This window comes from Eutrigla gurnardus, assembly GCF_963514095.1.
Source record: "Eutrigla gurnardus genome assembly, chromosome: 15".
Classification (NCBI taxonomy): Eukaryota; Metazoa; Chordata; class Actinopteri; order Perciformes; family Triglidae; genus Eutrigla; species Eutrigla gurnardus.
Genome location: NC_139938.1, coordinates 5,988,501 through 6,003,152, shown reverse-complemented (window position 1 = coordinate 6,003,152; position 14,652 = coordinate 5,988,501). Strand labels below are relative to the sequence as shown.

At 39.4% G+C, this 14,652-nt stretch overlaps 1 protein-coding gene across 3 annotated transcripts; it reads right to left on the bottom strand.

Annotated features, from left to right (window-relative positions):
* Window positions 1–8: 8 nt before the first annotated feature.
* On the bottom strand, window positions 9–13,626 carry kif4 (kinesin family member 4). Of its 3 annotated transcripts, none has more exons than XM_084029272.1 (31): window positions 13,452–13,626; window positions 12,220–12,351; window positions 11,949–12,063; window positions 11,500–11,690; window positions 11,307–11,396; window positions 10,462–10,628; window positions 9,824–9,918; window positions 9,543–9,662; window positions 8,818–8,993; window positions 8,627–8,688; window positions 8,390–8,522; window positions 8,116–8,174; window positions 7,873–7,978; window positions 7,278–7,379; window positions 6,883–7,065; window positions 6,525–6,628; window positions 6,217–6,361; window positions 5,816–5,926; window positions 5,567–5,650; window positions 5,233–5,334; window positions 4,507–4,662; window positions 4,317–4,414; window positions 3,889–4,018; window positions 3,602–3,772; window positions 3,392–3,505; window positions 3,202–3,279; window positions 2,760–2,861; window positions 2,272–2,445; window positions 1,803–1,928; window positions 1,205–1,321; window positions 9–938 (listed from the first exon to the last, which is right to left on the bottom strand). In XM_084029272.1, exons 2-31 carry the CDS (start codon window positions 12,340–12,342, stop codon window positions 726–728), a joined length of 3,747 nt encoding a protein of 1,248 aa, XP_083885398.1. In that variant the 5' UTR covers window positions 12,343–12,351; window positions 13,452–13,626; the 3' UTR covers window positions 9–725. The 3 variants fall into 3 exon arrangements, with proteins under 3 accessions (XP_083885398.1, XP_083885397.1, XP_083885399.1); XM_084029271.1 differs by having other exon boundaries at window positions 12,220–12,360; window positions 13,453–13,626; XM_084029273.1 differs by having other exon boundaries at window positions 13,535–13,553.
* Between the last annotated feature and the right edge of the window lie 1,026 nt (window positions 13,627–14,652).

Here is a 14,652-nt window from a genome sequence, read left to right as displayed (position 1 = left end):
AAAGACAATGTGATTTTGCTATTCAGCTTTTATTTTGTTCCTATGAGCTTTTGGGGGATTTGAAGGAAAGAAATGTGTGTATGAAGATCTAAAACCAAGTTAAAATGAACCCTTGACAACACTACACATTTAGATTAGTACAATATGAATGCAATGCATCAGTTTAGATTTTTTCAAATTCAATGTCAATAATTTAAAGCGTTAATCATAACAGACTTTGAATTTAATAAATGATTTTCCATCAATTTATGACACTGAGATTAAACACTGATACACATTGAGAGAAAATGTTGGTTAAAAACCAGATTTGACTGTAAGACTTTATTCAGGTGATAGTAAAAGCAGGGTGAAAACCGAAAACACTGCTCCCAAAGACGCTGTGTGATGATGTGTTCAAGTGATGGACGATTGATTTTTCAAATTAGCAAAGTGTAATCTTAATCCATAGGAAATATAATCTAACAAGTTAAACTAAAATAGTATGTACATGTTTCGACCATCTCATTGTGAATTCCAGTAAACGATGTAATGCTATTCACAGTCCTTGTGTTCCCCTCTACAGAAATCAGAGTGTCATAAAATCACCAGCTACTTTCATGTTACAGTACAGGACAGTAAAGTCACGTAGAAAAAGAGGAGACTGAAAACACAAAACATTTAACCACAGACACACACACACAAATATGGACACCTAAGGTAACAAGGCCGACCCTGCTCTGTCCTCATTAAGATTCCTCTCTGATTGGAGTGCATCCAGAGAAAAAACTGTTCTGGAAACTGGTCAGGATTCTTTTCTTCTTCTTGAGGAAGCTGACCGTCGTTCTGTCCTTGTCATCATCCTCTTCCTCCTCCTCCTCGTCTTCCTCTGTAAAGCTGGGCTTCCTGACCAACTTCAGGTCTACAGTGGCATGTCCCATGTCTCCAATTTCTTTTAGGACCTGAATAGTGCGCATGAGTACATAATTAGTATGTCCTGCGTTACATCCTTTAAAGATCCTGTGGCAACAACAAGCATTGCAGGTAAGATACTATGTAAAACATATTTACAAATCATAACATTTTTAGACATCACTGTATTTGATGTTGTGGATTTGCAGCAATTGCCTAAATGAACAGGTACTAAAGTGGTGACAGATCAATAACGAAGAGAAATGTATGGACATTATTCCTTGTATTGCCAAATCTTCAGAAGGAGCCGGCTTACCTTCTTGGTCGGTGTACAAGACGGGGGCTTGAAGAACGTGGAGTTGTCGGGGCTGACGGAGACGGGGTCTTCAAGAGTCGCAGAGTCTCTGGAAACACTTTCTGCCTGACTGGCATCCTGAAAAGATTTAAAAGTCCAAGACTGAGAACGTTGCTTATTTCAGGTTCCCACTCATTCCCATAGGAATAGCAGGGATACGCTAATATGATCTTGTGAAAGTCTGATTTAAGAACATGCAATCTATGGATATAACTTGATTTATGAAATCGTCTCGTACATGCTTAGAAATTCTGACAAATTGATCACAGAATAATGTAAACATGCACCTGCAGATGCACAGAACTTCACTTTATTCTGAAGCTATCATGGAAAAAAAACAGAATCTTGTTCATTTTACTCCAACAATGGGGTAGTATTTGAAGAGATGTAAACATTTAAAAAATATATAAAATAAAATACCGTTGGCCAGAATTATTGTCTGGAAGCAAAGTCATTGATAGGTAAACAGTCACTTCTGTAATTTGTGATTTGTAAAATGCTATTTTTTCAAGATATTCCTGCACCACACCAATAGCGTGGAAATTGTGAAATACCTTACCTGAGCAAGCACCTGGTTATCCATATTTCGACATTTCTCATGATCACACTGGCAGTTCTCCCCGCATGTCAGCTTTCCTTTGCGGCACCTGCATTGCTTGTTGCTGCAGCGACCTTTACACGCACACTAAAAAGACAAATCACAACATTCGTTTACTTCACGAGCAACAACACGATCCTGATCCTAAAAAACATCTCAACAATGTCCAAAAGAGACGGAGCAAATGTGTACTTTTAAACTCTTGTATACAGACTTAGTAGGCAGATTAATTACCAGCCTCTATCTTTCAAGATAGATACAACAAGATGAAATCAAACTCAACAGAGCAAAAGGCTGACTTTGAGCGGCCGTACACGTCACTAATCTAGTAGTTAGTTGAGCACTGTGGGCAGTCAACATGTATGATCTTGATGGTTTAATACACAAATTACTAGATTGAAGACGACCCAAACCCCAATCCCAGGTTTACCCCATTCGATTTTGTTTTCTTTGAGGTTCGGCGTCCCCTCTCAGGTTTCTCCGGACGCCACTCGTCCGCCTCAACCCCGTCCTCGTCCTCGTCCTCACTGGGAGACATCAGCTCTTCGACGCTGATTGCCATATTGTGCGAGGCTTTAGCTGTGGTGAAGCGCTTCGCTTTAGGCTGGTTTGTAGAAAATAAACAAAGAAAAATCAACAACACACTTGCATTTTTGAATGAATATCCCTCAAGTTCTCAGTTAGAGAATTTTACATCTCCGTCTCAGCTCATCAAAGATCCCGCTCACAGAATCATTCACTCTTTGTGCAATGCTTTGTTCTCTGAGTGAACTTAAACATTGGTCCTGTCTAAAACATGTAAATGCCTATGGGGAAATAACCTACATTAACCAACTTGCATTGAAACCTGTAGTAACCTTGGATTAAAAAAAAAAAAAAAACACAAAGCATGGAGGTAGAATATCTGAAACAACTTACCTTTGGAGGAACATACTCAAACGAGTCATCCTGGTTCTTTTCATTGTTTCTTGCGGGCGCCAGGATTTTCTTTCCACTTGTCAAGTGGAGCACTGAGAGTTTCTGTGGAAGAATAAAAACATGATTGGGTTTGAGCCAAATCACACACACTGATTAGTAGAGATAAATGTAGCACTTCACATGGTTACACATTTGTGCTGTTCCATGGTAAGTGTTTCTTGCCTGCAGTCATACTCGATGTAATTTAGTTTACGACAAATGATTTGTCATCGGATCATTATAGTTTACTGCAAGTCCCTGCTCTCATCAGTGTGGTATACACTAGTGGGAGGCATTCATAATAATTATGAAAGATGAATACCACATCTGTAAATGCAACTTTACGTAATAATAATGAAAACAGATGGAAGCCAATAATGTTGGACTTGATGATAAAGCTTACCTCTTTATATTGCTCATTCTGCTCCAACAGTGTCTGGTTCTGCTCGCTTAATTTTCGTAGCTTTTCAAGCTCTTCTTCCTAAAATTATGTTACAAATAACGACATGATTAACGTTCAGTTTCTCCAAAAAACAAGGAGAAATGCAGATTCAATAGGCTCCTTAAACATTATTTAGCTGGTGAAGACAAACCTGAACTTTAAGGCGCTGGAGAAGTTCCTTCTCCTTTGAACTCTCCTCATCTTTCTGCTTGGTCTGCTCCTCAAATATGTGTTTGTTCTTTAGCTCATTAAGGAGGTAATGGACCTGTAAAGAGGGGAGAAAGAGAAAATACATGCTTCATAAGTATGATTATCTTGGGAAAGTGGTTCTAATAAGTATTGTGGTAAAAGCTATAAGCACCTTCTCTTGATGCCTCTGCTCTAGTTCCAGCAACTGCTGCTGGTGCTCCATGTCCATGGTGGACATGACGTTTCTCTCATCAGCCATCATCTTCCTTAAATCTTGTGCATTCCCTGTCTCCTGTTTGAGCTCGCTCTCCAGTTTGCCACTGGCTGTTTTCGCAGACACCAGCTTAAAAAAGGGAAATATTGATTGTTTTTGGAAACACGAGCAGCAACAAATAAATGTACTATTACTAATTTAACACACAGGTGTGGACACAAAATGATGTATTAGCATTTGCTCACCTCAGCCATGAGGAGCTTAAGAGCAGACTTGGCATCGACGATGCTTGTGATGCCGTCCAGGCGCTGTTTGGAACGCCCCTCGTTGTCAGCGACAATGACTTTCTGCTGAAGGTCAGCGATCTGGGCATTCCTGTTAGGATAAGAGCAAATCCACAAATCTCAACAATTCCTGCAATAACGTACAAAATGAATTCAATGTTTCCTGTAGATATTTTTGGGTGGTTTTATAGTGGTTTGAAAGAGTCACAAAATCTTTACATCGATGATATGATATACAAGCACATATAGCTGTTAAAAAAATCTGTGAGCACAATACATGTTGTGTGAAGGAGCAGCACAGTGGCTTAGCAATTTAAATGAAGGTTATTCTGCCTATTAGAATGCAGAGACAGTTTGATAAAGTGTCTGTGTTGCTTTGCCAGACTCACCTGAGAGCCATCTCTGTCTCCAGGTTCTCCACCTGTTTGGTCAGAGGCGTTTCCAGCGCCCCCTGGGTCTCCAGCTCAGAGATGATCAGTGTCCGACGCTGTACGGAAGGACAACACAAAGCAAATCATTGCTGGTGCACTGCTTGTCTCACTTATTCTCAATTTTGTGCACAACGGGAGAAAATCCTACCCTGATTTTGGCAGCAGGTCGGCCCCCTGCATCGAGCTGCTGTTTGAGGTGGTTGATCTCCTGAGCCAAGACCTTTCTGTCCTCCAGCAGATCATTGAGGTGACGTCGGGCCTCCTCTGTGCTTGCCATCACCTCCACTTCATTGAGAAGCCATGTCTGATCACATAAATACATAACAGAGTTAAGAAACATTCTCTTTGTCCAATGTGGATCCGTTTGGGATATACATGATATTTAGACTAATTAATGCCAGATCATAGTTCCTTATTGGCTTATAAGCAAATATGCTACAAAAACATCATAACCTCACATACTCTGACTAATTAATGCTTACATAAATTCCTTGAAGTCTACTGTTTATAACCAGTTGAATGAACAGCCCTGCGTGGTACCATTCATCCTCTCTGCTGCATGATGATGATGAAGGGACTTTCTGCTGGTCAAGCGTCTACAGAAATCAACTAATTTGATTCGTCACCAATTAGGTTCAAGCATTCAATAACTGACATTGTTTTTAACTAGTTCACAAGAATTTCCTATTCACATAACGAGATCTGTATGGTTACGTAAAACACACTAGCGGGAGATTAAGATATTGCATTTCTTCAAGTTTATGTTATGTTGCACAAGCTTATGTTCTGCTTTTGCACTTAGATGATTCTAGTGGACCAAATGGAAAATAGGTCTTTGTGACTACAGAGAAGCCATAGAACAAAGTTGTGCTACCTTAAGTCTTGCAGCAGCTCCCTCCACTCCTCTGTTGCGTTTGTCTGCAACCTCACTCCTCTTCTGTAGAGCATCTTTTAACCGCTTGTTTGCAGCTGCAGCCTGTAGGGGGAAGACAAGCAATCAGCTGCTTCAATAATGTCCAGCTATACTAAACTCTAACAGCCTGACACTTGTTTAATATTCAGACTGACTTGCTTGCAGAAATTGAGAAACAGGGGGAGTGACTCAGAGGTTTGCAACCAGGTAAATAGTACTTGCTAAATATATGAGTAAATATTAAATACAACATATTTGCTTGTAGATCTGAATGAAATTGCAGACAACACCTCACCTCCTCAGTTTTACGGCGCAGAACATTGGCTTGTTTCTGGAAATCCCTCTCAAGTTTAAGCAACTCATACTGGCGTTTACGATCCTGTAAAACAGATAAGAAGCCAATGAGAAGTCATGAAACCCAGTAACCTAAATCAATAAGTAGAAAATGAAAAATAATAATTTAGCAGCAACATTGAATGGTTTTACGTATAAAATGTTGACTAAACAAAGCATCCTGCAGGGGGGGAACTGGAGCGCCTCATACCTTCTCCTTTAGCTGCAGCACCTCCCTGTCCTTCTTGCTCTTCCAGTTTCTGAATTTCTCAGAGTCCTCCCTCATCTGCCTCATCAGCTGTGTACGCTGGTTCTTCATAGCCTGAGAGAACACAGCATTACTGTGCATGGATTTGGCATCTGTGCCTTACACATGTTAAAAGCCATCTTAAAAATCAGTAACGGTCCAGGCTAACTCAGTGCACATGATAGGACTTTCACAGTGTATGGCATCAGATCAAATCTTCTACATTGCAGTTGTTAACATTACAATATCTTTGGTATGAACAGCGATACAGATATTAGGAAAAAAAACATGCACATTTACACTTAACCTGCACAATGCACCGCTCACCATCAAAGAAAGTATAAGTAAAGAAAATCCTTAGTTACCTGTATCTCGTGCATGAGATTGCCAACTTTCTTAACAGAGGACTCTTTGAGTTTCAGCAGTTTGGATTGCTCCAGCAGCTTCTTCTTCATGTCACCCAGTTGGCCTTCAAGTTCCTGCAGTCTCTTCCTCCGCTGCTCACTGAGCCTAGACGAAAGCAGTGTATGTCAGAGAAAACAGGAGGTAGAAAGTAATGGCCTATGAAGATACCTTACTTTTATGTCAAAACACAATAGTAATATGTTTTCTAAATTATGAAGCTACAGGCACAATCTAACCTAACCCGAGCCAAAAATGTAAGAGTTCATACTTAGCCTGGTTGGTGTCTTTCTTTGCAGACTGAAGTGCCAAAACAAGATCCTCTTTCTCCTTCTGCAGAGAATCCACTGCAATCTGTAGAGTCTGTACATTTTCCTGTCAAGAAGATTAAAACTTCTCTATTATTTCTCAACAAATGGCTCACTTAATTAATATAATCACACGCAAACTATGCTTTTTTTGGGGAGCTAGTACCCCCCCCCCCCCCCCCCCCCCCCCCATAAACACAACAATTTAGAATTGATACTGATCAACAAAAAATAATGACACAAACTTAAGTGAATTGTATTCAGTCCAACAACTGAAATTAATTAATTTGCGGTCAAAATTGATTTTTAAAATCCTCTTACCTGGTGCTGTGATTGCATTGGCTCCAACTGGGTGTCATTCTGGCACATTCTCTTCACAAAAGCTTCCTTCAAGCTCAACACTTTGTTCAGCTCAATCAGTTCCTTGGAGAGCTGGGCCTGCCGCAGTGCATGATGGGTTGTAAAGCCCTCTGGGGAGTCCTTACCATCAATGCCAGTGACATCCTGTTTAATGTGGTAGAGGTGGGGAACATCTTTTACATTTGTTTCAGTCAGAGGAGACTGGTGTGATGTGTTACTACAGAGCATATACATTAAACAAATACTGAATTTCATTATCAGTACTGAGCACATTTAGTGTCATGGCAGAATTGGCAGAAACACTGCAGAATTTTTCATCCTCTCATGTGAAGATCAGAGAACAAGTGTCAACATACTGAGGGGCATTCATCATTTTTACTGCCATTCCCGGACGTCTCTGGTCCATCCTCTCCTGCAGCCATAGCATCGATGGAGGCGGAGATGCCTGCACTTTCATTCTTAGAAACACAAAAACAAATGGGAAACCATGAAAGTCAATATTATGCACATCCAACTGTTGGATTTCATGGCTTTCTACTTGCTACTTAAAAGGACCATACCAGTGTTACTACATGTCATTGTCCATCAACAACATCGGCCAGCTTACATAAACCATGTTTGTTTTAGTTTTATCCATATTCAATAAAAGTTACAGAATGTACCTGATTTTTTTTTTTTTTTTTTAGTAATATAGGCAGGGGTCGAGAGGAAAAAATAGATAATGGTAGAATCGTTGATCTTGCTTTTGACATTGAAGGTCGAAATTAAAAGCTCAATGTAATTAATTTTCTATTTAGAACAAAGATAGTGATACCCTTTTATTTATATTTAAATTATATTCATATTAAATAATTAATAAATCTATAAAAGTCTATATAATGTCCAATGAAAAAGGACATAACTACATACTGCAGAGTTTTGGTGGGTTATAATATAACATGACATGTGTACCTTGAGCTCCAAGATGATTTCTTGCAGATTCCTCATCACCTCAACGTTCTCCTTCAACTCCTGGTCCTCCAGTGTCTCCAACACTTTCTCAAGATCCACTGCACATCTGAAATAAAGGTAAATAAAGAGTGTGGCTCAATATGATCATTGTGGCACTGGTTATTAAAAAAAAAAGTATTCTGTGTTCTCTTTAAGCTCCGTTAGACCTGAAGCTCTCCTGGCTTCATGCCTTTGTAAACTCACGCTGCATGGTCCCGCAGTTGCTCCAATCTGCTTTGTAGTTTCTCATTTGACTGTTCCGTCTATAAAATAAAGCAAAGACCACGTGATAAACATGATGGATGTCAGGGAAACAACATCTAAAAACATGAACTAAATTAAGTTTTATTTCAATGTCAGTTTTCTTGACTTTGTTCTACCAATAGGTAAAAACAAATACGTCATCACAGTTTTCCCATCAGCTTTCAACAATGACTCTGGATGACGGATTAGTGGATGTTGGTACGGTCTGACTCACCATAATGATCTTCTCAAACATGAAGGCAGTCTGTCCGGCTGCCTCACTCAGCTCCCGGCTTAGTTTGTTGTTCTCATCCTGCAGAGCGCGATTCCTGTCCAGCAGCTTAGTCACCTTCTCCGTTGACTCTGGCCTGTAACAGAGGGGCCGAGTGTTGGTATGGGAAATACTCAGACTGGGGGCATTTAACCGACATCCTGGTGGGACATTGGTTTATTGGGAAATGTTATATCTCACCCAGAAAGCACGGGAGCGACTCCTCCTCGGGCATGAAGCAGCATCACCTGCAGCTCTTGAACCTAAACAAGTGTATAAATCAAGACAGTTGGGACCTCTATAGGTGTGTATCATAAACATATCAATCTTCAAATATTTCCAACAAGTAACTGAGGTCACATAGACATGAGATATCCCCAAACTTTCTTTACCTGTTGTTTTAAACGGTTCATTTCAGCAGCTCTGGGGTCAACATTGACGATGGGTTTGTTTTTAATCTTGCGAGCCCTGTCAGCATATCTCAGCGTGTTGATGGTCTCCTCCATGTTTGAGTCTGCAGGACTGACGCACGCAATCATCAGAGTGTGGCTGTTGCCTCCCAAAGAATCTGAGGACAAACAACAAAACAATTCACAAAAGTGGTTAGTCAAATCATACTGCAGTCATTTAATATGTTGCATTGTTGGTGCTTTGAACACCGTTCTGTTTTGTAGTGTATTAACCAGAAATCGTGCCATTTTTGCATTAAATTAACAAAAAGCAAAGCTATACGCAGATCCTTAAGCATGTACCAACATTATAAAAAAAAGAGAAAATATCAGGTGCTCTGGGTTGTGAAGTAGACCTAGTAAACACCACGTTCTCTTGAAGTCAAACTAACGTCGGACACACTCGAACCAGCCAACAATGTCGTTAAAGAGCCTTTAATTATAATTGAATAAAGAGTAAAGCTACACAGATCCTGTTCAGCAATTTCCAGCATTACATGTTGCTATTCAACAAAGCAAATCAATAAAGCAGAATGAAAAACTTTCTGTTCGATAACAACAGAAGCAGCCGAGGTTTGCTCATGTTTGAATGTCCTCAAAGTGGTGATTGTATCAGAGATTAATGAGCACCAAGTAACTTTTGAACATCATCGTAAATCAAAGCTTACCTTGCAGAAGGCGGGTGAGTTTGGAGTCTCTGTAAGGAACAAAGCTGGTTTTCTTGCTCTCATCCCCCAAGGCACTGATCACATTACCCAAAGACAGAAGGCCACGATTGATGCTGATGCCTAAAGATGAAAATGAACAGCATCAAAACGAAAATGCTATTATTAAAAGGCACTTTCACAATGAGAGAGACAACACAGAAACACTATACTACAGTGCATTATATATCACTGGGAGAATCATGAAAAATAAGAATGTAATAATAAATATATTTTTAGTTTACCTTCCTTTAAACGGTCTCCCTCTGCCTTGGTTTTCTTTTGCCTTTCTGAACCAGCCAGATCCACAAGGTGCAATTTTGAAACAACCGAGTCAGCTCTGCAACACAAGATTACATAAATATTCAACCAATCTTTCCCACCATTCCAGTTTAGGTGAATGTCTTTGTACTTCACCCTATAAACAACACACAGGCCTTCCTTTGAGCTTCATCTTCTAATGAGGATTACAGGAGTACAGAATAGATAATAATTCAAAACCCAAATCTGATTATTTACTAAAACACTTTGTAAAGAATGAATATTACAGTAAAATGATTAGGTCAAGCGTAAGGCATAAAATCAGGCATCTTGTTTTCAGAGTGCACTTTTAGGTCCCTAAACAAGATCCAGCTGTCCTTTCCTCATGTATCATACATTAAACATATGTGAATCAAAAGTGATTAACCTGAAGCATAGCAGGTTTAATAAAAATGTATTTGATCGTTTACTCAAATACAATACACAAAGCCGTCAACGTGCATTTTGTGTGCATGTCAATGTTAAAGCTTCACTTTGTGTTAACTTAAAATGATGGATATTAACGTTAAAAGGGGCAAATACTAGCCAAAGTGATTGTGCGAGAAAACACCACCAAACTGACTTGTCTGTCCCTCTGCGCTGCTCCAGTGTGATGGTGAAGATAGCATGCGAGCGCGAGGAAGCGGCGTTCATCGCTGTGGAACCCACGGTGCGAGCAGAATTTCCAACCTCCAGACACCCCACCATCTCTTGGGCAGAGAACACCTGCCTCTCAGTTAAACCCACGATCTGGAATAAAACGATAGTTCCAATTAAACAAAAGCAGACACACTTATTACATTTTAACATGTACTGTAGTAGTGTAAAGATTCATGCGATGCATCGATGGTCAGTCCTACCAATTCAACTAAATCAATCTGCTAAAAATAAATAAATAGAATGAATCGCTTTGGCTTCACCAATAATCAATATAAATGCCTTAAATCTTATGAATCGCGATTCTTAATTATGATTGTTTTAAGACACTCTCTCCCCTGCCAGCATGTAGCCTGTTGGAAAATGTTCAAAATAACTGAGCAATGTTAAATTACATTTTTGCAAAATATTACACAGGACTCCTTTTTTATAGAATAAATATGTTTAATAAGTAATTCTGCTGTCTGTTTATTTTTTCACCTTTCAGCCTAATAGTCTCACTCACATTATTGCATGTTTATTTCATGGATATAGAATTTCAGTTGAAAGTTACAGAATCGAATCGTTCCAACAAAAAAAAAAAAGTCCTTAAATGGAAAACTTCCTAATCGTTAATCGAAACGAAGTGATGCCAAATATTCTCACCCCTAATCTACTGATTTAAATGGTGTCGCCGAAGTATAGAATGAGGTTTGTTTTTCTACCTACTCAAAGCTTCAAAGAAATGCAACAATGTGGATGTTCATTCTTGTAAGCCTGTCAATCACTCACCTTAATGCCTTCTTTAGGGTCTTCCCTAATGCTGAGGCCAGGTTTATCTTTAGATGTACACAGCAAGTCCAATATGTCTTCATTATAGATCTACAATCAAAAATGGAAAAGTTTAAGTAAGTTATTTAAGAAAAGTAACAAACTACATTTCTAAATTACATAAAAACACAGTGTAAACAGCATGACCACTAACCTCCAGGTATGATACTGCAAGACAGAACTCACAGTTGGTCCTCTTCTCCCTTTCCTCAAAGATCCTTCTGATAACTCGTGGAATAACTCCGACTGAAGGATCATTTTCTTGAGCTGATGTGTACGTTCCTCCCATGGAGAAGGTCTTTCCCGATCCCGTCTGTCCGTATGCAAGAACTGTGGCATGGTAGCCTACAAAAAGGACAATTCAGTCAGGATGCAAAATTATTCAAAACACAAGAAGAGCGAAAACATATCTTAACAATTATTTAACTTTGTGGCAAATTGAATTATATTTTTCATTTTCACGTGTGCAGTCAAGTCTCCACTTAATTGTCTTTGCGAAAACCATGAATTTGTTGCACAACCTGCATTGTTACAGGGTAAAAGCAGGGAGACAATTTTTCTTGCAGAATTCAATAAATCATCACTTTAACAATATATAACTACCTTTGAAAAGCCCACTCAATAAGGGGGAAACAGTCGTATTAAAGACCTCTTCTTGTTCAGCAGTCGGATCGAACACATAATCATAGGTGAAAGCCTTCTCTGTACCAACGATTACCTAAAAAGAAACCGCAATTTAGCCATTGTTTCACATAGTGTAGTTGCATGGCCATAAATAAACAAAAAACAAACAAACACATTATACACACATGGATTTAATGGGTGTGTTACAAAATATTACTGTGAAACAGGACAACTGTTGTTAAGCACAGACCTGTGGCACTCCAGACACATAAGTGAGACAGCACTGGCATCCCTCGTTGATTTCTTTAGGTACCAGCGGGCGGCATCGCAAGGCAACCCGCACTGGGATGACCTTAGCATCCTCATGTGTCATGATGCAAAACTATACACCCGGGAATAAAAGAAACAGACTAGGATGAATATAGAGAATAATAATGAAGACCAGTTATAGCTCCTGTCATGTGACAGAATGGATATGAATGGAAAAAAACATCAGATACCAGTCACATTGAACAATCTGTTCACTGACTGCAATGACAAATATTATTAAACAACATAAAAGGTATTTTACTTCAGTTTCTTAATGAATGATGAAACATCATTCATACAGAGTAAGCATAAAATACTGGAGGATTTAGTGAGGAATTAATGTAAAATACAATAATTTCACCAGACAAATGTGCACAGAGAACACACAGGAATATAAATGACATGAATATCTTGTGTTTCAGTGGGTCCATATAGTAAAGAAAATCGAAACTGACTAATTACAAGAGCGGACAGTATTATAGCCTTGAAATTAAAGTGAAATATGTCTTTAAAAAGGAATTTACAATGTGCTCGTCCAATTATTTTGAAGCATAACGTCAGGATAACACGGGTTATTGTTAATTCACTATTACTGAACACTGGGTGTTTTGTTGGAGACGTTATATTCAAGTATGTTTTAATTGGGAGGAACGTTCTGCCTTCCGGTGGTGAATGTGTGCCATGTCACGGTTAATCCACCGTTGCGGTTGTCATGGTGTCCAATGAGTTGGTCCATTATTCACCATCTATGGAGCACGACTGTCTGAGGATGACATCATAACCTGAAGTCCATCCTTCGTTCAGACCGATCAAAACCGGGCTGTGTGACAACCAACCGCTCTTATGAAAATGTGCTTTCATTCTATCGATCTCTTTTTATGATACACAAGCAAGTTAGCTATAAGGTTAACACACTCACTGTTACCGTTGAAGCAAAGCAGCTAAGCTACCAACCGTATAGTTATCGGACGTTGTCGTGCTTCTTTTTTCATAAATACATTAAAAACAATGCTGGTGGGCAAACGAAGTCTTCAACCCATTTGACGGACATTTAGTTAACGTTAAAACTGGCGTCACTTTACCGTTAATGTCAACTAACGTTACCGTGTGCTAGCAAACTAGCTGGCGTTAGTTATTAGCAAGACATTGACTTCAACTTTAACTTAACATTACCTTCAAGTTTCCTCCAGTTCAAACTTTAAATATCACAGAACTGCATTCGGCGGTTCTCATCAGCACTAATATTAAACACTCACAAAATTTCCACTTTTGAATGTTATTGATTTAGTGTTGTCCTTAGTCCGTGTATCCAGTATCTTTGGGATGAATGTTGTTACCGCCCGCCACTTTCAAACACGCAGCTCCTCCTCCTTCTTCTTCTACTTGTAGTTTTACGGCAACTCGGCGGCGTCACTTCCCCCTACCGGATAAAAGAAATAACACTGCAATACTGCAACATATAAAGCAAAGGTACACATGAAACACACGTGTAGCTTCCAATTCATTATTTATAACTAAGTTTCCCTCAATCTTTGCAGTTATTGAACCCATGTCTTCTTCATACTGATTTCAATTCCTGATTAAGTGTTTTGGTGCATTCAGGAAACTGGATATATTTGAAGAAGCAGTTGTAAATAAATTCTCGGTAGGGTTGTTAATTCTGACTGTAGAAACAAATCGTCTACTTAAATGATTCAGCCTTACCATGCTTTTCCCAGTAAGCTGAGTACATATACGTTAATGTGAATTATTTTGGTCAGCATGACTTGTAAGATAGACTGCCAGATGTAAATAAACCTAAAGCACATAGAAACTGCGAGGCCCGTTCCCTGCTCTGTCCCTGACCGCTACTCCATGGAAGCTGCAAGGAATCCCTCTGGAGCGAGTGACGCGGGGAAGGAAGGTAGGGCCACCTAAATCCCTCCCTTTCATATCTTCTAAAGGAAATGACTGCAGTCCCTAATAAACAGCCCCCCTCCTAGTGTCTGGTTTCTGTTTTTTCTTTATTATGGGATCAAGCCTACAATGGGCCAGTCCCATCTATAAGGGTCTGGAGGCGACCCATTACTGGACCAGTCAGTCAGTCAAAAATAAAAAAAATCACCTTTGTTGAAAGGGAAAAGAAAGAGGAAAAAGGGTGAAAATCAGCTGCGAGATGTATGATGAGCAAGGGGTGTGGGGTGGCCTTGCAGATTGACCCTGCTGAGCCCTGTTGTGCTTGGCTGCCAGAGGTTAGGGCCGTGCCCCCCTGAATCTACTATTTTGTAGATTTTGGTAATGTTTTGGTAGAATTATTGATGCTGGCAAAGGTAGTTTTAGTAATCATGTATATTAAAATGTTAGTACTATTGTCTTTATTATTATATCCCCCCTT

Excerpts from the sequence above, each read along its gene's own strand:
- kif4 (XM_084029272.1), bottom strand. The coding sequence starts at position 12,342 with ATGACACATGAGGATGCTAAGGTCATCCCAGTGCGGGTTGCCTTGCGA. Across the intron at positions 12,064-12,219 it reads ATGTGTCTGGAGTGCCACAG|GTAATCGTTGGTACAGAGAA; the intron begins GTCTGTGCTTAA and ends GTTTCTTTTTAG. Across the intron at positions 3,280-3,391 it reads TCCAGCGCCTTAAAGTTCAG|GAAGAAGAGCTTGAAAAGCT; the intron begins GTTTGTCTTCAC and ends ACATAATTTTAG.